A 26,935-nucleotide genomic window follows, 5' to 3' on the forward strand; every position below is an offset into this window, starting at 1 on the left:
TTGCCAAATTATAGGAAGGATGTCGACAAAATGGAGAGGGTACAGAGGAGATTTACTAGAATGTTGCCTGGGTTTCAGCACTTAAGCTACAGAGAGAGGTTGAGCAGGTTGGGTCTTTATTCTTTGGAGCGTAGAAGGTTGAGGGGGGACTTGATAGAGGTTTTAAAAATTTTGAGAGGGACGGACAGAGTTGACGTGGGTAGGCTTTTCCCTTTGAGAGTGGGGAAGATTCCAACAAGGGGACATAGCTTCAGAATTGAGGGACAAAAGTTTAGGGGTAACATGAGGGGTAACTTCTTTACTCAGAGGGTGGTGGCTGTATGGAATGGGCTTCCGGTGGAAGTGGTGGAGGCAGGCTCGATTTTATTATTTAAGAGTAAATTGGATAGGTATATGGATAAGAGGGGATTAGAGGGTTATGGTCTGAGTGCAGGTAGATGAGACTAGGTCAGGGAGAGTGGTCGGCGTGGACTGGTAGGGCCGAACGGGCCTGTTTCCGTGCTATAGTTGTTATATGTTATATGGTTATATGTGCTGTGTCAAATGGCCTCCTTTCGTGTTTTAGGTTTAGGTTTGTTATTATTACATACAGGTACAGTGAAAAGCTTTATCTTGCATGCTATCCAAACAGGTCAGATAATATTAATACAAGTACACTCCAGTTGAACCGAAGTACAATAGGTGAAGCAAAGGGGAAGACACAGAGTACAGAATATAGTTCTCAACATAACAGCACACCAATTGCATAGACAAAATCCAATGACTGCAATAGGGTAGACGTGAATCGGACCTTTCTTATGGAAGGACTATTCGGAAGCCTGAAAACAGAGGGGAAGATGCTGCTCCTGAGCCCCATGATGCTCGCTTTCAAGCTTCTGTATCTTCAGCCTGACGAGAGTGGGGATAAGAAGAGAAATGACCGGGGTTGGATTTTCAAGCTTCTAGATCTTCTGCCCAACAGGAGTGGGAAGAAGAAGGAATGACAAGTCTTTCCAAGACAGCATGAGGTGTAGATGGAGTCAATGATGGGGAGTCTGGTCTGTGTTGATGTGGCTACATCCACAGCTCTATAATTTGTGAGACATGATTTCCCATGCACAATGCCATGCTAACTATCCGTAATCAGTTCATGCCTATCCAGATGCTGGTAGATTCTATCCCTAAGAATTCTCTCCAACACCTTTCCCACCATTGATACCAGGCTCATTGGCCTGTAGTTCCCTGGTTTATTCTTGCTGCCCAATTGAAATAACAGTAAAGGGCACTTTCCCGAAAAGTGGTGAGTCAGGTGGCCAGTGGGGTGAAGAAGGTGTTTGGTAGGGTGAACTGGGTAAGCCATGGAGATAAGCTGTAAAGAAGGTTTATCTAGTCAGTGAGTAAATGAGAGCAATTAGAGAGTGAGAACGTGATAATTGTAAAATGCAGAGCAGGAAAACAAGCCCAACGGGCCAGGCTGGACATGTGCCCCACTCCCAGAGAGAGAGAGCAAAGGAAAAAATAACAAAACCTGAGGTAATAATACTGATGGGTGGCTGATAGAGAATGAGAAATCAAGTTACTCAAATGCAGTAATTAAATCATCTTTCGCTCTTCATTCACAAGAAAAGAAAATGTCACATAATTGTAAGCAAGGTAGGAAAATGTGGATGCTATGAGTTCAATTTGTCAGTCATGTTTACTTAATGGAGTTCTGCCAAAGGTTTAGAAGAAGCCTATTGTACTACTGTAGGGATTGATCAAACGATTTTAGGCTCTAAAATCAGAAAATGCTATAAATAAGCAAATCATCAGCCTCTGTGGGGAAAGAAACAGAGTTGACGTTTCATGTTTATGGGCATTTCTATTTTGATGAAAGGCCACTGGTCTGAAATGTTAACTTTGTCATTCTGTACAGATGTTACCTCACCTGCTGAGTATTTCCAGCATTTTCTGTTTTCATTTCAATTCCAATATCACCAATTTCTTTTGATTTTAGTTAGGGGACAATTAGTTTAATTCCAGTGATAGGGAAAGTAATCAAATCCATCCTAATGGACAGTATAATTTTTCATTTAGGACACAAAGAGAGCGCTGTTTTATCAATGGAAGGTTGTGTCTGAGGAACTTGGTGAACTCTTTGAGGAAGTAGTAAACGGGGTCGACAAGAACATTGCTTTTGACCTAAATGAAGGGGCATCAAAAAATGTTTGGAGATAAATTAAAATTTGGTCACATGTATGACAGTGGAGAGAAATTCTTAAGACTGAAGGGAGATAGAGTCATAGAGTTGTACAGTGTGAAAACAGGCCCTTCGGTCCAACTTGCCCCCGCCAAGCATCATGCCCCATCTACACTAGTCCCACCTGCCTGCTTTTGACCTATATACATCTAAACCTATCCTATCCATGTACCTGTCTAATGTTTCTTAAACGTAGTGTCAGTACCTGATATAGTATATTGTATACATAGTTGGACAACCTGTAAGGTTTTAGACCAATTGCTGGAAGGTATTTTTAGCTCATTTTTGGAATATCATGGAAGATAGGATAGTAATATTTAGTAGGCACTTAGACTGGCAGACAATCATGCAGGGAATAGAGTGAAATGGACTAAGGCAAATTGGATTAGTTGGAGTGGCATCATGGTCAGGTGTGATGAACAGAACCGAACGCATTATTTAGCACTTACATAACGGACCACTCGTATAATCTGTCAAAAATACTTTTACGCCTTGTTGCATCCTTCATGCACGATATTTCCCCAATGCATGATATTTTGTCTCCTCGTTATGTATTGGTGGAAATTATAGATAATTTTTGTTGTACATTTGTACAGGAAGTTCACTAATAACATTAGGGCAAATTACGTCTGTAAACGTGTGACAGAATTAAATTGCTACCATAATCAGCATAAATAAAATGAAAAATTTCAGGATGAAAAGGATAAGGGGATCTGCTGTATCCAAATGAAACACATGCTGAAATTAAACTGGGATATGTATGAATGTGGAGTGGTAACTGGTTAGCAGTAGATGCACCTGGATTAGAAGGTAGACACGAGAGACAGTAGATGCTGGAATCTTGAGCAAGTGTGCCGAAAGAACTCAGTGGGTCAGGCAGTATCAGGGGAGGGAATTGTCAGGTGACGTTTCGGGTCGGGACCCTTTTGATTTCTCCCGTTTTCTGCAAATCAAAGGTGAGCCATTGTTGTTAAATCAAACCCATACACAGAAGTAACAACTCATAGTTTTTATTGTAACACAAACGGAGGAAACATTACATGCTATCGTATCCGTAGTCAGCATCAAGTCTACTGTGAGACGGTGAATGGCAGTTTACATAGTCCAGGTTTGGATGAAGAGCCGGACTGGATCACATGTGGAATGTGCAGCATGCATAATATGTGTGGTGATAGATATAGTGAAGGCAATCTAATATGGTTGATCGACATGCTTCCTCTTAAGGAGGTTCTTGTTCCAAATCTACTCTGACACTCCTCAAATTTTTCTTCTCTACTTCAATGGCTTGTCAATTTTACCACTTTGGCCACCATCTTCCACCCTGTCCACAAATTCACCTGGTCTATTTCTGCCAATCGTCTGTCCACAAATGGATCCCATTATAATCTTACTGACTGAACAAATTCCAGGTCAGGCAGCTTTTCTGTTCCTGCTTAATACCTTCACCTTTCTCCACCTTCACCCTTCCCTCCTTACCTGGCTACATCTGCTTTTATTTTATTCCTATTTTTTCCCCTCTTCTGTCTGCTCCTCATAACTCCATCTTCTTTTCTTTTATTCCTATTTTTTCCCCTCTTCGCCTCATAACTCCATCCTTCCTCTCCCCTTCCTGGCTCTGTATGGCTGTCATCCTTCACCCCTCCCCAATCCTTCAATCGTCTACTGCTTCTGTCTCACCACTCCCCATCTCCTCTGGGTCCTGATGCAGGGGTTTAATCCAAAATGTCAACCGTTCCTTTTTATCCACAGATGCTGCTCAACCCGCTGATTGTTTGTTGCCCATGGTCAGTTTTTTAAATTAAACTCTGACACATTGTGGAATGTTTTTATGTTGTTAATGTAACTATCCTTTACTCTAACTAACCTTTACAATAAGAATATTGCATTTGTACAGTTAAGAAGACAGCACGGATGCCAAATTTCTATCTTTTCCACAATCATTTGAGAAAGCTGCTAATTTGTACATGACTGAATTATAAGCTGAATGATGGTGGGGTGAGAGGTGAAAGGTCTATTGGGACAGTGGAAAAGTGGGCCAGAAAAAGGCATTTTTATATATATTGTAGGAGCCACTTGTGTTTGTGCTGGCTGTTTTAGCATATTATATTATTTTGTCTAGATATCTCGCTGTATTATTTTGGACACTTGGGGGCTGTAGTGAGATGAATACATATATGGGCATAACGTACTGGGAGGAACCAGAACTAGGTGCTATATCTGGAGATGCAGAAACGGGAGGGGTCAGACACGGGGAGTTGGTGAGATACAATTCTTACCAGACCTGCAAAGTGTGCGGAAAGCTTGGGGAGATCCAGACCTGTTTGTACTACTACTTCAATAAACGACTAATTAAACTGAAAATACGTTTGGAAAATCTCTCTATTGGTTTGCGTCAAGTTCACTCCCACTGTGAAGTGATGGCGATATCGGAAAGGACTTTATTGGAAAAGACTGAAGTTGCCATTACATATATTTTTTTAATAGTGGTCACTCATGAGAAGAGCTGTGGTGTTTGGGATTATTAAATATATGTAACTACCGATTATATATTGCAGGCAACAAATCAAATTTATGTTTCCTGTCGATTAAAATGGTCAACCTTAGGGGAAATAGGGGTTGCAATTATTGACATTACATTCACATTAGTTTTTCTTGACAATCATGAAACAAAAAGAAAGCCCAATTTGCTTCCTTCCTTTCTCTTCTCCTCCTCAGTTATTAGTCAAATTGGTAATATCAGGGGATGCCCCCTTGTGGAGGCAGCAAATGACTGCAAATGTTGACACCGGCCTTGCCAAACACCACAGGATCCCTCAAACTCATTCCAGCCAAATCAGGAATTATTTCAAAATATCCCTTTCCTGCCATCTTGCTTTGTGTGATACATCTTTGTTCTCCCTTTTTGCGTACCCTGTATGTTCATGTTCCTGCCTAAGCTCCGCTATTGTACCTGCTTCCACTGCCCCTGGTAGCCCCTCCAGGCACCAAGCGCTCTCTGTGTTAAAAAAACCTTGTCCTGCACATGTTCATTAAACTTCCCCGCTCTCACCTCAAAGCTCCGCCCTCGAGTATTTCCATCTTGGAGAAAAAGACTCTTGACTATCTACCCTGTCTATTTCTATGTGGTTCTGAACTCTGGCTACAACTAGTTCTGTAACAACCACTACTCTGTCATGCCATACAAAATCTGAAAATATACACCACCACTGAACATGATAAGGAATACATCTGCAAGAACTTCTGCAGTAGACTCGAGTCAATATAATTTTGCTATTTGTTGTCTGTTAGAGTCAATAACTATTAATATACAGTTTTTTAATATTTTGCTACAAAAATATGTATGAACAAGCTGTGCTTATACTTTTATTTCTTTTTCAGTCCAGATCATTCAGTCCTACCTCTTTGTCCACGACCAGTCCACCACCTGTAGCCCCACTGGCACGTGCGGAAAGTACATCCTCAATTGGGTCCTCTGCTTCTTTAAGTACAACAACTACACCATCAGTTGGTAGGTTCATAGTAGAAGTCATTTTGGCTAAAATGTCTTTATAGCTGTTAGTATTATGTAATTCAACAACCAAACTGACCTCATGGATTATTGTTGCTTCAGTTGCTTTGAATGTTACCAGTGATTGACAATTTCAATCTCAGCTTCTCGTGGGAGTGAAATAAATAAAATATTGGTGCCCTGCAGAACAGTGATTTATCCTCCGATCCAAACAGCCAGAATTATGCACACTGTGTAATCATGTATTGTCTTTCCGCTGACAGTTTAGTACACAACAAAAGCTTTTGACTACCTCTGTACACATGACAATAAACTAAATTAAACTATATGTGGAAAAGGACATCCTTCGGGTTCACGCTAGGTTCCCATGCTGGGGATCCGGCGTGAACCCCTGCCTTTGTTGCAATGCAATGCCAAGATGTGGTATTATTCATTGCTGGTTTTATGCCAGGATGCCAGCAGAGCAATGCTGTCAATAACATTTATCTTATGCATAATGCTACAATGGCTCATTTTAGAGCTGATTTTTTACTGCTCTCATTCCTGGAAAAGCATCCCTCATGCTATGTGAGAAGCCAGTGCAGGGACATAAAATCTCTGTTTAATTTGTGGAGCTACTCAGTCCCATAAATAAAAATTGGTTTGCGTATGAGAATTGTAGGTGAGAGCAAGAGAGAGGGGCAATAAACTAAAACGGAGAGAGGGGGAGAAAGATTGACTGGATGATTGAATCTGTTATTAGCACAATATTCAAAAGGCGGAGGTGTCATATTGCCTTGTAGGCAATCTTGGGTTTCATCACTGAATTTCACTGGGGCAAATTAATTGTTTTGAGATCAATAACATAAAATGCTAAAAATACTCAGCAGGAAGGTTGTATCTGTGGAGGGGGAAACGTAACATTTCAGATCAAAAGGATCCTTCATGCGAATTGGAAAAGTTTTACAATATTTTTTACAATTATATTTTAAGATTAGATGGCGATTGTTTCAGTTCTGTGCTGAAAATCCTGAATTCTTGAAAATCATGAATGATGTCCCTTATATGTTGTGGTTTATTGCGTTGGTTTTGGTTTATTTCTGTCAAGTGTACCAAGATAGTCTTAACAAATCAATTAGATTCATGCAATCTGGAAAGCAAATATGACTGAGAAAAGTCTTGCGTTTTGAGGAAAGGCTCCTGACCTGAAAAGTTAACTGGTTTATCTTTCCACAGATGTTGCATGCTTGACTGGCTAAGTTCTTCCAGCATTTCTGTTTTTATAAGAGAAATATCAGCTTTTACTAAACAATAGCAAGAGGCCATGATGTTGTATCTCAGAATATATGAACTGTAATCTAGGTTTAAGGACCATTCTGTCCCTCGATCCTGTTCTGCCATTTAATAAGATTATAACTAATAGGTCTGTAATCCCAGCACAAGTGATCCATACTCTTCCACTACCACCTCTGAAGCATGTTCCTACCATTCTTCATGTAAAAACAAATGTACCCTATATATCCCTTTTAACTTTCCTTTTACCTTAAAGCCATAACTTCTAGTATTTGATATTTCCACCCTGGGGAAAAAACCTTCTGTCTAAACGTTCTGTTTTATAATTTCCCAAACTACTATTAGGTTTCCCTTGAGTCTTTGATGCTCCAGAGAAAACAATCCAATTTTGTGCAACATCTTCTTATAGTTAATACTGTCTAATCCTTGCAGCATCCCGGTAAACCTCTCATGGCCCTCTCCAAAGCCTATCATCCTTCCTGTAATGGGGCAACCAAGACTGCACAAAATAATCCAAATGTAGCCTAATAAAACTATTATAAACCTGCAATATGATTTCCTGACTCTTATACTAAATGCTCTGGCCAATGAAGGTAAGCACACCACACCGCTTCCTTACCACTCTATCTACTTGTGTTGCTACTTTCAGGGAGCTGTGGACTTGGATCCCAAGATCCCTCTGTAATAGTTCCAATGCTGCTGCAGGTCTGCCATTAACTGTATACTTTCCCCTTACACTTGATCTCCCAAAGTGTAGCATCTCACACTTGTATGAATTAAACGCCATCTGCCATTTCTTCTTTCATATCTGTACCTGATCTATATCCTGTCATATCCTTTGACATACGTCTTAACTATCCACAATTGTTGTGTTGTCAGCAAACTTAATAGCCACCCAATCTCCAATTTCATCCATGGTCATTTACATATATTACAAGTATCACTCTTGTAAAGGTTACAAGTTTATAGGTTGAGTAAAGAAAATTCATTTTATCTCTGTCTTAAAAGAAAAACCCTATAATTTTTGAACTGTGGAGGTCTGGGTCCAGATTCTCCTCCTGTTTGTGGATTGGACATTCTTTCATATTGTTGGATAGATCCTTCTGTTCTAACTTGATGAGAACAGCTTGGCAAGAGGTATGACTAATTTTGGTGCTGGTCTTTGGCACGACAGTGGGAACGTTTCCATTGTCCTACGCTGCACTTAGTGCTTTCTGATGTTTCTTGAAGCTTGGGAAGTGAATTACATTGGCTTAAGTTTGCTGTCTGTGATGATGAGGGTCTCAGAAAGAAGCGAGATATATCATATATTCGGCCATGTTATTGGCACTCCAGTGCTGGGTTTAGCTAATATGCTGGATCTGAATGTTTTTGTAGCTTCCTCCTCCTATAACCTGTTTAATTGTCCAGCATTCACAGGTGCTATTCACAGCAGAATACTTAAGCTATATTTAATGCTGCTTTTGCTGTTTAACACACATTGGCAGCTGCACTACAGCTTCGACTTGGCACTTCACTTTCAGATATTTTCTCACCCCTTGTGATCTTTTTGTTATGCCCTTCTACAGTTGTTATTAAAGCAGGATTAATTGCCTGGTGTGGTAGAGTGAGGGATACGCCAAGCCACAAGTTTACAGATTATGGTCAAATACAACTCTGCTGCTTCTGATAACCCACAGCCCCTCAAGGATGTCCTGCTTTGAGCTCATAGAGTCATACCATGTGGAAACAGCCCCTTCAGCCCAACTTGCCCACGCCAACATGCTCCATCTACACTAGTTCCACCTGCCTGCATTTGGCCCATATCCTTCTAAACTATAAAGAGTGCAGGAGGATGAAGGGTGGTCTTATAGAGGTGTATAAGATGATGACAGGAATGGATAGGGTAAATGCACAGTCTTTTATCCATAGTCGGGGAATGAAGAACCAAGAATCAAGAGGACATTGGTTTAAGGTGAGGGGGTAAAGATTTAATAGGAACCTGATGGGCAGCTTTTTTGCACAAAGGCTGATGGGTATATGGAATAAGCTGCCAGATGAGATAGTTGAGCCAGGTATTATCACAACATAAAAAAAAACCAATTGGACAGGTACATGGATAGGATAGGGTTAGAAGGATATGGCCCAAACGTAGGCAGGTGGGACTATTGTAAATGGGGCATGTTGGTCGGCATGGGCAAATTGGGCTAAAGGGCCCATTCCCATGCTCTATGCCTCTATGACTTGACATGCTAGATGCAGAGAGGACACTTTATCTGATTGAGAAATCTAGGACATGGAGTTACAGTTAGAAAATGAGAGGTAGGCTATTTAGGAATGAGAGGAGGAGACATTTCATCATTCAGTCATTGAGATCATATAAAATAGAGATTGATAGATTTCTGGGTATTAAGGGAATCATGGTGCACGTGAGGAGCTATAAGATCAGCCATGAACAACAGCAGTTCAAGAAGTCAGTGCATCACCACTGTCATCATCTTGAGGACAGTTAGAGGTGTCATTACATTCAGGCCTCAGTGAGATTCCCAAATCCTACAGGGGGAAAAAAACAAGACACGACTAACGTGTACGACTTAGATATTTTTACCTTCAATTCAGCAGGTATATTTGCATTCATATTTTGAACTTTTGTCACATTTAGCAAACAGGTTTTTGATGTTGTTATGCTTTTTAAAATTAAGACTCTGCATATCAATTTTGATTGATAGTTTATTTTAATCCATGTAACGACAAAACAAATTAATATCACAAAAATTCATGGCAATTTTGTAAAATTTCTTGCATGTTTGAGGGCTACAATTACAATATCTGAAAGGATTTAGTTATGTTAATAACAATTACAATTGACTCCAGCACTTGATAAACCATTGGATACTTGAAAACATTTCCAGAAATTGCTTCTTCAAGTTCCTTCTCTACAGTTGCTTTCCTTTATCTCTCCTCAGTCTCAGAGCTTTTACGTATGAATTTTGCAGTCGGAGGTCACGTGTCTGGTAATTTTTTTATACATGCACTAATTGTTATGCTTATTTAATTTTGCTGTGTGCCTTTGCATTATGACACAACAGAAAGATCTTGCAATTTTTTTTACAGCATTGTTATAATTCCATGACAGTAAAATGTACTTTGTTTTTCCTGCATGCAAAACAGTTGCAAATATAACCTCATGTTTTAATACATATTAACAAATAACTCATTCTCTATTGATGTTATTATGAAAGATTAATAGATGATAGTTCTATTTGTATGATCTCATGAAATATTAAGCATCCATTTGAAGCAGCTTTAACAAGTTAACACATTAACCTTGAACCACTTGCCTGATATCTGTTATTATTTTAATGATATTTATGCCTTAAATTTACATTGCACCAATCATGCCTTTAGAAGGCTCCAAAGTTGTTCTTTATTCATGAAGTGCTTTTGAATTGGAGTAGCTCCAATGCATAATTCTGTTGTCGCTAAAAGAAGATCAATGGCCACATTGTCACAGAGTTTTACAGAAAAGAAATAGGTCCTTTGGCTCAACTTCCATGCCACCAAGATGCCCCATCCAAGGCATCCCATTTGCCTGAGTGTGGCCCATATTTCTCTTAGCCTATCCTATCTATGTACCCATCCAAATGTCCTTCCAACGTTGTTATTCTACCTGCCTCAACTACTTCCTTGGGCAGCTCATTGAAAATGTTGCCCCTCAGTTTCCAACTAAATCTTTTCCCTCTCATCTTAAACATATGCCCTATAACTTTTGATTCCCCTATCCTGGGGCATTCACCCAGTCTACGAAATGATACGATATAACTTTATGTATCCCAGGAGGGAAATTGGTCTGCCAACGGTCATAAAACACAACAAGATACATGAAACATGAAATTAAAGTGACGAGTGGAAAGCATTGGGGATGTGCAAAGATTTGGGGGGGGGGGGGGGGGGGTCAGTCTACCCCACGACAGAAGGAGAGGAGTTGTACAGTTTGATAGCCAGAGGGAAAAAGGATCTCCTGTGGTGCTATGTACTGCATCTTGGTGGAATCAGTCTGTTGCTGAAGGTACTCGAGAGGTTGACCAGTGTGTCATGGAGAGGGTGAGCTGTATTGTCCAAGATGCTCCTCTCCAAGTTCACCTCCCATAAATCCAACTCCACACCCAGGATGGAGCCAGCCTTCCTGATGAGCTTGTTAATCCTGTTGGGGTCCGCGGCCTTCGTCCTGCTGCCCCAGCACACGACAATGAAGATGATGACACTGGTCACCACCGATTGGTAGAATTACTGCAGACATTGAAGGAGCGGAGCCTTCTCAAAAAGTACAGCAAGCTCTGTCCCTTCTTGTACAGATCCTCAGCGTTCCTGGACCAGTCCAATTTACTGTCCAGGTAAACTCCAAGGTACTTGTACTCCTTGGTAAACTGCACATTCATACCCTTGATGGAGTAGGGGACAGGGGTATTCCTCTCCTCCTATAGTCCACCGCTAATTCCTTAGTCTTGTCAGTGTTGAGCTGCAGGTGATTCAGCCCACACCACTCAACAAAGTCTATTCCTCTCATGATTTTAATCACCTCAATAAGATCACCCTTCTGTGCTCCAAGGAATTAAGTCCTATCCTGCCCAACTTCTCCCTCAGTTCTAGGGATATCCTCATAAATCTTCTTTGCACTCTTTTCAACTTAATGGCATTTTTCATATAGTCATACAGCATGGCAACAGGCCCTTTTGCCCAACTTATGCATACCAATGCCAGATGCCCCATCTGCACTGGTTCCTTGTGCCCATGTAGCAGGCAGCCAAAACGGAACACAATATTCCAAGTACTATTTCATTAACGTCATAGAAAAAGAAATGTATTCACAAAATGCTGGAGTAACTCAGCAGGTCAGGCAGCATCTCAGGAGAGAAGGAATGGGTGATGTTTCGGGTTGAGACCCTTCCTCAGACTGATCAGTCTGAGGAAGGGTCTTGACCCGAAACGTCACCCATTCCTTCTCTCCTGAGATGCCTGACCTACTGAGTTACTCCAGCATTTTGTGAATAAATACCTTCGATTTGTACCAGCATCTGCAGTTATTTTCTTACATAGAAAAAGAAATCATTAATTGATGAGGGGCAGCATTCCAAAAACCTCCCTCAATACCCAATCTGTCTGTGATGCCACCTTCAGGGGATTATGTGCCTGTACCCCTAGATCCTTCTGTTCTACAAAACCTCCCAGGGCATTCCATTCACTGAAGTTCCTGTCCTGGTTTGACTTCCCAAATACAATAGCACATACTTATCTAAATTAAACTCCATTAGCCATTTCTCTGCCCACTTGATCAAAATCCTGTTGTAAATTTATATAATCATCTTCATTGTCTACAGTGCTTCTTTTAGTGTCATCTGCAAACTTATGATCATGCCTTGTATATTCTTATCCAAATCGGTGAAATAGAAGACAAATAGCAATGGACCAGCACCAATCTCTGAGGCACATCACTCGTCACAGACTTCCAGTCCAAAAAAACAACCCCCTTCACCACACTCTGCTTCCAACTATGAAACCAGTCCTGTGTCCAATTATCTAGTTCTCCTTTAATCCCATGGGATATAACTTACCAGGGCAGCCCACTCTGTGGAATCTTATCACAGGATTTGCTGAAATCCATATAGCCCACGCCTATGATTCTGCCCTCATCAGTCCAACTAAGGGAGGGACAGGACTTACTCTATTTCATTGTTGAAGAAACAAGGAATTGGAGATTCTGGTCTGAAGAAGGGTCCCGACTCAAAGTGTCACTTATCCATGTTCTCCAGAGATAACTCAACCTTAGCGGCTGAGTTGCTCCAACATTTTGTGTCAATTTCATTGTTGTTGTGGAGATCTTGATTTTTCGTAAGAGTGTTCTTTACATCTAGGTGAGAAAACACAGGATTACAATTCAATCTTATCTCATAGGAAAGGAATTGTTTCAAAAATGATTTTGTACAAATTGGAGCTTTTATTGTTTAAAATGACTAATAGGTTTAGTTACCATATATACTCTCTTGGTTTTTGGCAGCTAGTGTTGTTTATGCAATGTTAATTAGCAAAGGCATCCAACCAGTAGGAGATTCCCATTTTTTTAGAAAATGAAAAATTATATATTACCCAGCTTTTTGTCATCTTCAGACCATGCCTCAAATTGTTGTGTAGTGCTCTATTCTGCCAAACTGCTAGGATTTGTTTAGTTTGCTTCACATTGTTTTTTTCCGTGGTGTTAGTGATGGGCATTATTAATGCACATTCTGGTTTTGTAAGATCATTATTTTAATGGTGTTCTGATGGGCTTTGAAATTATTATTGAGCCTAGCCCTTTATTGTGCATCTGAAATTCTTTTTGACTGTCTGTATAAAAGCACATTTTGCTGCAATCCCTTAATTCCCAATTTGCTTTTTAATATATGTACTTGCCTAATTTAGATTTTATATGCTTTAAAAATAATGATTATGAATGGATTTTTGTTTTTTTAGCTTATGATAGCTTTAGCTTAATTCATGCATTTGCCTTCCCTTTTGACCTTGATGCTGCCTTGTATTATGATTTGGTGTTTAAACCAACTTTTATAATATAAGCAAATCCTTGTGACAAGACTGGTGCTTTAGAAATATTGTAGATTGTAACTACAGTATTTTAATTGTGATGCATTTGTAATTTACTACAAGCTTTATTTGCTGTGTTTTCTTTCCAATATGAAATAGGTTAATTACTGTGCAAAATTACAATGATTCTTATTTTGATAACTTTTGATTGGAATAATTTATCTCATAAAACTATCAAACATAAGTACACCATTCATTTGACATTAGGGACTGAATTTGACATAAAGGGTAAATTCAATTGGCATTGGCTTGAATATAAAAGACATGAACTTCATATATTGCATTGTTTAAACCTACCGATTAAGGCACTGTTAAATACACTGTTAAATCAGTAGCATTTTCAATCTGCAAAACACAATAGACACAAGCTGAATAAAAGGGTGAAAATCCTGGTACAAATGAGTTATAAGTGTACATAGTATTAAGAAGATAAGGTTATTTGATTTTGTTATTCCTAAAACATATCATTTGAATTTTGCACATCTAAAATTTAACGGCTTTAGCATTTTGCTGCATGGGACCTTTGCTTTAATATCTGCTCATTGCCTCATGGTCTTGTCTATATCTTTGTGTGTTTATCGTATTAGATGGTGATGTGTTCATTGGGAAGCTTCCTTCATTTGAGAAACGCAGTGAGACACCTGCAGGTATAGTACTTGATGGTGGCCATGAACCAGTTTTGGGGATTTTTTAAATGTTTTGTGAGGGGTCCTTTTGTCTTTCCAGCAATAACCTTTTTTTTCCAAGGTAAATAGGTAAAAACTTCTAATCAATAAATTATTTTTACACTCAATTATTTGCTTTTTACATACTGATGCATATGTTGAAATATTCTTGCTTTATTATACTGGTTAGGTTTTTTTAAATTCTCATGAAAAGTTCATATAATTCCAACAATTTCTTTTAGAACATAGATTCATAAAGTTTTAATTAATGTCAAACCAGATCCTTCTCATCTTTGGTTGTTTCTGCAATCTCCTCCATATCAATAGGTTATAATTTTAATGTATGATATCAAAAGAAAGTCAAAGAGTATGGAGCCGCAGGAGATGGGTGAGATCCTCAATAAATATTTCTACTCTGTTTTTACTGTGGAGAAAGACATGAAGACTATGGCACTGGGGAAACTTAATGGGATGTCTTGGGGATAGTTTGCATTTCAGTTGAGAAGATGCTGGACGTCTTAAAATGTATGGTAGCTAAATCTTCAGGGCCAAATCAGACAAATCCAATAACACTGAGAAACTAGAGAATTAAATATGGGAGTCCTGACTGAGATATATGAATCATCATTAGCTATGGATGAGGCGCCAGGGTGGCTAATGTTATGTCTTTATGTAACAAGGGCTGTAAAAACAAACCTTGGAAATACAGACCAATCTGGTTGGTAAGTTACAATAGACAATAGACAATAGGTGCAGGAGTAGGCCATTCAGTCCTTCGAGCCAGCACCGCCATTCAATGCGATCATGGCTGATCACTCTCAATCAGTACCCCGTTCCTGCCTTCTCCCCATACCCCCTCACTCCGCTATCCTTAAGAGCTCTATCCAGCTCTCTCTTGAAAGCATCCAACGAACTGGCCTCCACTGCCTTCTGAGGCAGAGAATTCCACACCTTCACCACTCTCTGACTGAAAAAGTTCTTCCTCATCTCCGTTCTAAATGGCCTACCCCTTATTCTTAAACTGTGGCCCCTTGTTCTGGACTCCCCCAACATTGGGAACATGTTTCCTGCCTCTAATGTGTCCAATCCCCTAATTATCTTATATGTTTCAATAAGATCCCCCCTCATCCTTCTAAATTCCAGTGTATACAAGCCCAATCGCTCCAGCCTTTCAACATACGACAGTCCCGCCATTCCGGGAATTAACCTAGTGAACCTACGCTGCACGCCCTCCATAGCAAGAATATCCTTCCTCAAATTTGGAGACCAAAACTGCACACAGTACTCCAGGTGCGGTCTCACCAGGGCCCGGTACAACTGTAGAAGGACCTCTTTGCTCCTTTTCTCAACTCCTCTTGTTACGAAGGCCAACATTCCATTGGCTTTCTTCACTGCCTGCTGTACCTGCATGCTTCCTTTCATTGACTGATGCACTAGGACACCCAGATCTCGTTGAACTCCCCCTCCTCCTAACTTGACACCATTCAGATAATAATCTGCCTTTCTATTCTTACTTCCAAAGTGAATAACCTCACACTTATCTACATTAAACTGCATCTGCCATGTATCCGCCCACTCACACAACCTGTCCAAGTCACCCTGCAGCCTTATTGCATCTTCCTCACAATTCACACTACCCCCCAGCTTAGTATCATCTGCAAATTTGCTAATGGTACTTTTAATCCCTTCGTCTAAGTCATTAATGTATATCGTAAATAGCTGGGGTCTCAGCACCGAACCTTGCGGTACCCCACTGGTCACTGCCTCCCATTCCGAAAGGGACCCATTTATCCCCACTCTTTGCTTTCTGTCTGTCAACCAATTTTCTATCCATGTCAGTACCCTACCCCCAATACCATGTGCCCTAATTTTGCCCACTAATCTCCTATGTGGGACCTTGTCGAAGGCTTTCTGAAAGTCGAGGTACACCACATCCACTGACTCTCCCCTGTCAATTTTCCTAGTTACATCCTCAAAAAATTCCAGTAGATTTGTCAAGCATGATTTCCCCTTCGTAAATCCATGCTGACTTGGAATGATCCCGTTACTGCTATCCAAATGCTCAGCAATTTCGTTTTTTATAATTGACTCCAGCATCTTCCCCACCACTGATGTCAGACTAACTGGTCTATAATTACCCGTTTTCTCTCTCCCTCCTTTCTTAAAAAGTGGGATAACATTTGCTATCCTCCAATCCACAGGAACTGATCCTGAATCTATAGAACATTGAAAAATGATCTCCAATGCTTCCACTATTTCTAGAGCCACCTCCTTAAGTACCCTGGGATGCAGACCATCAGGCCCTGGGGATTTATCAGCCTTCAGTCCCATCAGTCTACCCAAAACCATTTCCTGCCTAATGTGGATTTCCTTCAGTTCCTCCATCACCCTAGGTTCTCCGGCCCCTAGAACATTTGGGAGATTGTGTGTATCTTCCTCAGTGAAGACAGATCCAAAGTAACGGTTTAACTCGTCTGCCATTTCTTTGTTCCCCATAATAAATTCCCCTGTTTCTGTCTTCAAGGGACCCACATTTGCCTTGACTATTTTTTTTCTCTTCACGTACCTAAAAAAACTTTTGCTATCCTCCTTTATATTATTGGCTAGTTTACCCTCGTACCTCATCTTTTCTCCCCGTATTGCCTTTTTAGTTAACCTTTGTTGCTCTTTAAAAGAGTCCCAATCCTCTGTCTTCCCACTCTTCTTTGCTATGTTATACTTCCTCTCCTTAATTTTTATGCTGTCCCTGACTTCCCTTGTCAGCCACAGGTGTCTCTTACTCCCCTTAGAGTCTTTCCGCCTCTTTGGAATAAATTGATCCTGCAACCTCTGCATTATTCCCAGGAATACCTGCCATTGCTGTTCTACCGTCTTCCCTGCTAGGGCCTCCTTCCAGTCAATTTTGGCCAGCTCCCGCCTCATGCCTCTGTAATCCCCTTTGCTATACTGTAATACGGACACTTCCGATTTTCCCTTCTGCCTTTCCATTTGCAGAGTAAAACTTATCATGTTGTGATCACTGCCTCCTAATGGCTCTTTTACCTCTAGTCCCCTTATCAGATCAGGATCATTACACAACACTAAATCCAGAATTGCCTTCTCCCTGGTAGGCTCCAGTACAAGCTGTTCTAAGAATCCATCTCGAAGGCACTCTACAAACTCTCTTTCCTGGGGTCCATTTCCAACCTGATTTTCCCAGTCTACCTGCATGTTGAAATCTCCCATAACCACCGTAGCATTACATTTTTGACACGCCAATTTTATCTCCTGATTCAACTTGCACCCTATGTCGAGGCTACTGTTTGGGGGCCTATAGATAACTCCCATTAGGGTCTTTTTACCCTTACAATTTCTCATTTCTATCCATACTGATTCAACATCTCCTGATTCTATGTCACCCCTTGCAAGGGAATGAATATCATTCCTTACCATCAGAGCAACCCCACCCCCTCTGCCCTCCTGTCTGTCTTTTCTATACGTTGTGTACCCCTGAATATTCAGTTCCCAGCCCTGGTCCTCTTGTAGCCATGTCTCAGTGATCCCTACAACATCATACTTGCCCATGACTAACTGAGCCTCAAGCTCATCCACTTTATTTTTTATACTACGCGCATTTAAGTACAACACTTTAACTTCTGTATTTACCTCCCCTCTCACATCGGTCACAATTGGCCCTGCCCTTAATTTCTTTTCCCCTCTAGAACTTCTGTTCCCCTTCTTCCGAGAGTCTTTTGCAATATCTCCTGTATTCCCTTTTTTTACCTCATCTTCATATTCACAATTTGTCAACCCCTCCCCCCCACTACTTAGTTTAAAGCCACAGGTGTCGCACTAGCAAACCTGCCTGCCAGAATGTTTGTCCCCCTGCTGTTAAGATGTAACCCGTCCCTTTTGTACAAGTCACCCCTAGCCCAGAAGAGATCCCAGTGGTCCAGAAATCTAAATCCCTGCTCTCTGCACCAGCCCCTCAGCCATATATTCATACCCTCTATCTCTCTGTTCCTGGCCTCACCAGCACGAGGTACCGGTAGCAGTCCAGAGATAACCACCTTCGACGTCCTACTTCTCAGCGTTTTTCCCAACTCTCTAAACTCCCGCTGTAGCACCTCCTTCCTCTTCCGCCCGACGTCATTCGTGCCCACATGCACAACGACTTCAGGTTGATCGCCTTCCCTCACTAGGATTTTCTGAAGCCGTTCCGTGATGTGTTGAACCCTGGCACCAGGGAGGCAACAGACCATCCTCAAGTCCCTCTTGCTGCCACAGAATCTTCTGTCCGTCCCTCGGACGATGGAGTCACCGATCACTACGGCTCTTCCTGACTTCGGTCTCCCCTGTCGAGTATCCTTGCCAACAGGTCCGCCACTCGGACTGGAACCGTCTTCTGCCCCGACAGTTCCCAAGAGGGTATACCTATTTGCAATAGGCACAGCCACTGGGGTCTCCTGTAGTCCTCGTCCACTCCCCCCTGAAACAGTCTCCCACCTTCGCTCGACCTGGACCCTTGGCGTGACAGCCTCACAATAGGTCCTGTCGAGGAAACTCTCGCATTCCCGGATGGCCCTGAGGTCATCCAACTGCCTCTCCAACTTCACCACACGTCCCTTCAGGAGCTGCACCTGGACACAGTTCTTGCAGGTGTAGTTCCCAGAAGCTCTAGCGACGTCCCTGTCTTCCCACATCCTGCAGGAAACACACTGCACCAACTTTTCCGCCATTACCTTGTGTCTGGCTTAAAACAATTGTAACCTCCTCACCTCAGCCTCCTCGCAGACAAAGACTCGCACTTTTCTCACAGGGCACTTCCCTCACTGGGCTGCACCCTTTTGCAAGTCTTGCTTATATCACCAATTAAATTGCCTGATTGTCCAATTTACCAGACTTCACACTTAAATGATCAACCAATCCACGTATTCTCTTCTGACTGACTTATTACACTGTAATTCCCACTCACTTACAGCCAATGGTGGTCCTCTCTCCAACTTCCCGACCTTTACAGACTGATTAACAGTGCCCTATTGGCGCTCTTTTTAAACTGCCGTTTCTACCACTATTAACAGGTACTTACTTTCAGCCAATGGTGGTCCTCTCTCCAACTTCCCGACCTTTACAGACTGGAGGGGATTCTTAGGGATAAAATATCCATACATTGGAAAGACGTGGGTTGATTAGAGGTATACAGCATGAATCCGTGAGAATCCCCGAAAATGTGGCACCTAGGCTCGGCAAGGCAGCCAATCTTGACCTCATTGGGATATCCACGGCCGATTTGTCAATTCGGATGCTAGAGGTCGCTAGGGGTTCGGCGAGAAATCCCCCGGCGCCCTGGAAGTTTGCCCGAAAATGTGGCATGTAGGCTGAGCAAGGCAGCCAATCTCGACCTCATCGGGATATCCACGGCCAATCGGTGGGTTGAATTTGCAACCTGCGGCCGGGGCTCTGGAACTCCATCCCAGCTGGAGCCAGCACATCTATCCCCAGAGCCAACTTCCTTGGCCAGCTGGATAAACCAGCAAAGCTCTGGAACCAAGAGTGCCAGAAAATCAGTGGTGGAACTGTAATGAGTAAATATTAAATTTAAGTGCAAGATTATATAACTAAATTAATTAAGACAGGGTTAAAATATAAAACACAGCAGAAAATCCAATTACCACCTTTTTGGGCTGATATTCAATTAATGTGCGAATTTACTTCAAGATGTTATTAGTATACAGTGACATATTCACATTATTTTGTAATGTCTGTTTTTACTTTGAAATGCACTAAAACATTTGGAGTAAAATGCTAAATTTCTGTATGAATAGAGTCATAGAGTGATACAGTGTGGAAACAGGCCCAACTTGCCCACACCTTCCAACATGCCCCAGCAACACTAGTCTGACCTGTCCTCCATATCCCTCCAAACCTGTCCTATCCATGTACCTGTCTAACTGTTTCTTAAAAGTTGGGATAGTCCCAGCCTCAACTATCTCCTCTGGCAGCTTGTTCCCTACACCCACCACCCTCTGTGTGAAAAAGTTACCCCTCAGATTCCTATTAGATCTTTTCCCCTTCACCTTGAACCTATGTCCTCTGGTCCTCGATTCCCCTACTCTGGGCAAGAGACTCTGTGCATCTACCCGATCTATTCCTCTCATGATTTTGTACACTTCTGTGTTGTGAGTATTTAATTAAAATAAATCACTATGCACTTTTTAAAAAGTTTTATTTAAATCCTACCATTAAGTGAAAGCCAGGAAGATAATTAGCCTCATTTGCCTTTTAATTAAACCAAAGCAGAAAATGCTGGACATCTTACCTTAGGCACTATCTGTGGAGAGTGAAACAGAAATTGGACAACACAGTGGCACAGCGGTAGAGTTGCCGCCTTACAATGCCAGAAACACGGATTTGATCTTGTCTATGGGTGCTGTCTGTACAGAGTTTCTACATTCTCCCTGTGACCGTGTTTTCTCCGGGTGCTCCAGTTTCTCCCACATTCCAAAGACATGTCCCTAGCATGTAGGATGGTTGGAGTGTGTGGGTTGGTCGCTGGTTGGTATGGACTCGGTGGGCCGAAGGGCCTGTTTCCACACTATCTCTAAAGTCTAAAGAGATGTTTTTTGAAAAATATACATTCTTGATTAAACATTTTTAATATGTAATTCTGACATTTTTTATTTATTTAATCTTTGCAGTACCTGCAGCGTTTTATTTTTTGGATTGTTTATGATTTCTTTTAACAAGTTTGTATTCTAGATATCAGAGGAATAACTTTAAGCAGTTTGTACCCAAGTATATTTAGACATTGAGTACTTTGCTCTTGTTCGGCAGTATGCTTGCAGAGTGTAAATGCATCAACTTTTATAAGTCCAATCAAGATATTGTACACAAAGAAATGAATGTGCATTAAAATATTCAGATTTTTTAATTTTACTCTAATTTTTAAGTATTAAATTAATAGATCAGTAATGGAGACGTATATATCCAATTACATTCATAGATCTGACTTAGAATCATTTAATCAGTTGCAAATTACGGGATTGTTCATAGAACAAGTCTTAAGGATTGATGGTATAAGAAAATAACTGCAGATGCTGGTACAAATCGATTTATTCACAAAATGCTGGAGTAACTCAGCAGGTCAGGCAGCATCTCGGGAGAGAAGGAATGGGTGACGTTTCGGGTCGAGACCCTTCTTTTGATGGGTTGCGTTATTAAAATGCTGGAAAATAGTTGCAGTATGCATCTTAAATGTGTGCATTACTGTTTTAAAAAGAAAATTCTGTTGCATTCCACTTTGCAGACACTTTCTGCCTTGATTGTTTTGGTGATGATTTTAAAATAACATATTTGATCTGCTTTTTAAAAATATTGCTGAGATTTTCACGGATTTAAATGTTGAAATAGCTTAAAACACAACGATAATTACATTAAATGAATATGTAGTTCTTGCTTATTTTCCTTTTTTTTATCCACTAGGTACTTCTCGTGGACCTAGTCCTATAAGTCTCGGGTCACAAGATTCCTTACCAGTTGCAACAGCGTTTACTGAATCAGTTAATGCTTACTTCAAGGGAGCAGACCCATCGAAGTACGTGAAACTTTTGCTGTACCTAAAATCACTTAGTCATATATCTATCGAAAATTGATTATTCAAATAAAAATGATTGTATTTCTGTTAAACTTTTACCTTTAGAAGAAGTGCGAATGTATCTTGAAAACAAGCTTAGGGCCAATAAGAATTGGATATTATAAAATTAAAAATATTGGATTGAGTATGATTGAATTTTTTAATGGTGCAATTATAATTGAATTTAAGTGTTAATGTTTATACAATTTAGTCTCGTGTTTACCACATTGTATATTGAAATACAAATGATAACTTGTTTTGTTAAAGAATCTTTCAGACTTGTAATTGATGAAATTAGTACACTGTTAAATATTTACTCTCCCATCACCAATAAGTAAAGAAACGTTTCAGAGTGTATGTGAGCAAGGTCAATGATTCATCGCTTGCTATTGAGTTGCCTGGCTTGATTCGGACAGAATTAGGCAATAAGGTCTGTTTTGATGTTTTGAACCAGGAAAGAAGAAGTTAAACAAAGCTCTCTACAGCTTATTTCTGTCAGCTAGTTCCTGCTGGAGCAGGCCAATTAACACATTGTAAGGTCACAATTGGACTCTACTATAATCCTTACCAATATGTGAAGAGCACCTGTACAAATTCAGTTTGAGAATCATAGGCAGCTGAAGTCAGCATTGTTAAAAGAGATACAAGGAACTACAGATGCTTGAACAAAACACAAAGTGCTGGAGGAACTCAGTTAGGAAGTATCTGTAGAGGGGATGGATAGGTGATGTTTCGGGGTCGGGACAACTTCTTCAGACTGATTGTCGGAGGAGGGTGAAATCTAGAAGAATGGTGTGTGTGGGTCAAATCCTGGCAAGTGATACAGGGGAGGGGTGATTGTCAGATGGAGTGAATGACAAAGGCTAGAGATGAAAAGGAGAAAGAAAGGTGTCAGATAAGGAAAGAAGAAGGGTGAGATGTGAAGCCAGAGGGAGAAATATAGTTGGAAGGGGACATGGGGGGGGGGGGGGGGGTTAAAGAGGAGCAAGATAGTGGGAGAAGTGGGTGCACAGCAGGGGAGGGGCGTAGGAAAGACAGAGAGGGTGAGGAAGTATTACTTAAAATTAGAGAATTCAATGTTCCTACTGTTGGGTTGTAAGCTACCTAAATGGAATATAAGCTGTTGTTCCTCCAGTTTGTGTGGCTTCACTCTGGCAGTGGCAGCCCAGGAAAGAAAGGTCAGTATGGGAATGAGAAGGGGACTAGCAAGGAGCAAATGAGTAGCGAGCGGGACATCCAGCAAGCCTTGGCAGACCAAACGCTGGTGTTCGGAGATACAGTCGCCTAGTCTACGCTTCTCTTCTCTACTTATCTGAAGTGTCATCGAGCCATTCCCTGCATAGATGCTGCCTGACCAGCTGCGTTACACCAGCATACTGCGTTTTTCTCAGACGGAAGGGGAAGAAAACTGGGGACAATCCTCTGTGCAAAGTGAAATAAATAATTATTTTAAAGATATGCAGATGTTGGAAATCTAATTAGAAAATTAGAAAATATCAAGACACTCATAGTCAGGCTGTGAAATGACCAATAGCGTTAACATTTCGGGTTAGGGAATTGGGAAAGAGAGCACAGGTTAATTTTGTTGCAGAGAGCGAATAGATAGAATAAAGAAAATACCTCTGATAGGATGAGGCCAAGGATACCGTATAAGGTGCAAAATACAGTTTAATAAATACGGGTAGTTCGGTTGTCATATTACCTGTTTTCTCTCTCCATTAGAACCACTTGATCTGTTAGTCATTTCCTGCAGCTCTCCATTTTGAGGTTTTCACATTTCTTGTTTATGCTCTCATTCACCAAATGTCCCAATTAACCTTTCAACAGAATGATTCGATCTCAAACCTATCCCCACAGCAACCCTGGCCTTGTCTTTCAGAGATCTTGTCTTTCTCTTATTCTTTCCTGACCACTTTTTCTGCAATTTAAAATTAACTTGTTTTCTCTCTTTCTGATGAATGTTCTTCAACCTGAAATGTTAACTCTGCTTCTCCTTCTATGGATTTTGCCTGACTTATTTATGTTTGCAGCATTTTCTATTTTTATTATAGGACTAAACGTTTGCCAGTTTTGTGTCACTGATATATACATTTTGTTCTAAACAAGTACCTGCAATAACATTTAAAAATTCGTAGGTCTATCTTTGTTGTCCACTAAATTTGGTGGAAATATTTCGATCCTACTTTAATGCAGATTTCCTTAAGTAGATCTGATGCACCAATGTCCCAGTATCAGTCATTATAATACAGGTTTAAGAAGTAAGGTGAGGCAAGCCATCCAAAGATTTAGAGAAAGGATGACTTTTGAAGCTGCGATAAGAGGAACAAAGTGAACTGACGTGCATAATGATATGCAAATAGGAGTAAGTAGATTATATGAATTTTAAATAATCTAAGCTTTATAGAGGGTGCCTAAGAAAGTGTTGGAGTATCGAAAGATATTGAAGCAGGTGACCTTCAGGTAATGTTGGAGGGGAAGGAAGGTGACATTGTGGTAGTGGAATTACATGATTCTTAGAATGGGCTGGGAACCACAGTTCAGGGCTGAGTAGATGTGAATGGGCTATTTCAGTTTGAAATGTGTTCTCCTTGTTGCAGAGGAGGGATGGAGCAGAAGACAGGGCATGAAATTCTTAATGAAGACTAAAAAAGATGGCTCACAAAAATATTTTATGTTGCACCTTTCACAGTCACAGGATGTTAGAGAAGTGTTTTATAGAAAAATCAATACTTTTTGGAATGGAGACTATATTCTTATTTAAGAAATGATGCAGCCAATTTGTGTTCATTCAGCTCACATTAAAGGCAAGGAAGGGTAAATATTAACCAAAACACGAAGGGCTAACTCCTCTGTTTGTCTTTGAAAAACTGTTTTTGAGATCTTTTCTGCCCATCTGCAGGATTAGATAAAACTACAATTTAATATCTGATTGGGAAGATGGTGCACATGATACAGCAACACTATCTCAGTTGTGTATGGCAGCATCGGCTAAATATGTTTAGGCTCAAGACAGTGACGGAGACTGTGATCAGTATTGGGTCATTTGTTGGCACATTAAATATTAGGTCATTGTATTGTTTTGCTTAAGGAAATTGCACACAAGTGGACTGGCAGAGAGTGGAGGCAGAGTAAGAACCGGTTTGCAACGGTATGCATGTATACATTGACGTCAATACTCACATGATGTTACCATAGAATAATATGGTGATAAAAAGGGGAGAATGGTATTTGAAGATTAGAAATCAGAAAATGTATCATACAGAAGAAGACCTTTACATATCTGTAAGAAAATAACTGCAGATGCTGGTACAAATCTAAGGTATTTATTCACAAAATGCTGGAGTAACTCAGCAGGTCAGGCAGCATCTCAGGAGAGAAGGAATGGGTGACGTTTCGGGTCGAGACCCTTCTTCAGATGTCAGGGGGGCGGGACAAAGGAGAGATATAGGTGGAGACAGGAAGACAGTGGGAGAACTGGGAAGGGGGAGGGGAAGAGTGGGACAGAGGAACTATCTAAAGTTGGAGAAGTCAATGTTCATACCGCTGTGCTGCAAGCTGCCCAAGCGAAATATGAGGTGCTGTTCCTCCAATTTCCAGTGGGCCTCACTATGGCACTGGAGGAGGCCCATAACAGAAAGGTCAGACTGGGAATGGGAGGGGGAGTTGAAGTGCTGAGCCACCAGGAGATCAGGTTGGTTAAGGCGGACTGAGCGAAGGTGTTGAGCGAAACGATCGCCGAGCCTGCGTTTGGTTTCGCCGTTTGTCAGGGTTGTTGCAGAGTGAGTGGAGGGCTGCTTGTTCAGGAGGGGAGAGGTTAGAGTTAGTCAGGGGAGTGGAGAATTTGAGGCGGTTAATGTCACGCCGGTAGTTTATGTTTACATATCTGTAGTTGGTCAAGGCTAATAATCAGCTTTACTAATGAGCTTTGCTATCAAGAAAAAATCACCCAGCCTAATCCCACTTTTCAACATTTGCTCCCTGGCCTCACTTACAGTTTTTCATATATATGTACCAGTGAATTTACAACCAATAGGTGAAGAAAACCTTTCATAATTTCCTGTCTAACCTTCTTAAATTCTTTCTCTAATTTAGTTCAATCTCTTCTCGCTAGCTTCTGGCCCTGCTACTAAGAGAAAGAATCCCCTCACAATTTTATTCATCTCAATTAGACCTCTCATCCTTCATTGCTCCAAAAAAGCAACTCCTAACCCTGTATTCAAATATTTCCCCATAGCTGCAATTTTCCAATCAGGCCACAACTTAGTAAATCTGCTCTGCACGCCCTACTGTAATTACATCTTTCCTGTAAAACAGTAACCAGAACTCTATGCAATACAGTGGTCCAACAACTGGCAGCACAGTGGCACAGCTGGTAGCATTGTTGCCTCAGTGCCAGAGACCCAGGTTTGATTCTGACATTAGATGATGTCTGTGTGGAGTCTGGACGTTGTCCTTGTGGCTGCATGGGTTTCCTCTGGGTGCTCCAGTTTCCTCCCACATCACAAAGACATGCGAGTTCGTAGGTTAATTGGCAGCTGTAAATTGCCGCAAGTGTGTAGCAAGTGGCTGCAACAGTGTGATAAAGTAGAACTAGTGTGAAGAGGCAATCGATGGGCGGCATGGATTTTGTTGGCCGAAGGGCCTGTTTTCATGGTGGATCTTTCAGTCCAAAAAAGAGTCAAACTAGGGTAAACACATTGAGTGGACGACGGATCTGAGGTATTGGAGGAGGAGAGGACTGTTGATGCTGTCAAAAGCTAAAGAGAGGTTGAAGAGCACAAGGACCCCAATTATATTTAGTGATGTTACGTGATCTGTTTACCTGTTGGCTAACTTGTCTGCACAGTTAATTTGGTCCAGATCCTTCTCTATCTTTTTGAACTTTGTGTCTTGCCAATCCTGCACTCTTATCTTTGTCTCTCTGTTCTTTCCATTCTTAAACTGAGCCTCCCTATTTTGTGATCAGCATTCTTGAATTGTTCACATTCTTGCACGTCTATTTATTCCCTTGTTTCTGACTCCTTTGCGATTAGAATCTATTATTA

At 41.0% G+C, this 26,935-nt stretch overlaps 1 protein-coding gene across 10 annotated transcripts in view; it reads left to right on the plus strand.

Annotated features, from left to right (window-relative positions):
* The window catches only part of fcho2 (FCH and mu domain containing endocytic adaptor 2), a 145,763-nt gene that overhangs the window by 93,886 nt on the left and 24,942 nt on the right, over nucleotides 1–26,935 (plus strand). For 7 of the 10 annotated variants that reach the window (XR_013547098.1, XM_078396593.1, XM_078396590.1 and 4 more), the window contains 4 exons: nucleotides 5,597–5,726; nucleotides 9,944–9,991; nucleotides 14,201–14,260; nucleotides 21,740–21,851. Coding sequence is in view for 9 of the 10 variants with exons in the window: in XM_078396593.1 (XP_078252719.1) it covers nucleotides 5,597–5,726; nucleotides 9,944–9,991; nucleotides 14,201–14,260; nucleotides 21,740–21,851 (350 nt within the window). In the remaining variant the exon portion in view is untranslated. The remainder of the gene's footprint in view (nucleotides 1–5,596; nucleotides 5,727–9,943; nucleotides 9,992–14,200; nucleotides 14,261–21,739; nucleotides 21,852–26,935) is intronic. The other 3 variants (XM_078396594.1, XM_078396599.1, XM_078396591.1) reach the window with 2 other exon arrangements.

The sequence above is a fragment of the Rhinoraja longicauda genome, chromosome 3 (genome assembly GCF_053455715.1).
Source record: "Rhinoraja longicauda isolate Sanriku21f chromosome 3, sRhiLon1.1, whole genome shotgun sequence".
Taxonomy (NCBI): domain Eukaryota; kingdom Metazoa; phylum Chordata; class Chondrichthyes; order Rajiformes; family Arhynchobatidae; genus Rhinoraja; species Rhinoraja longicauda.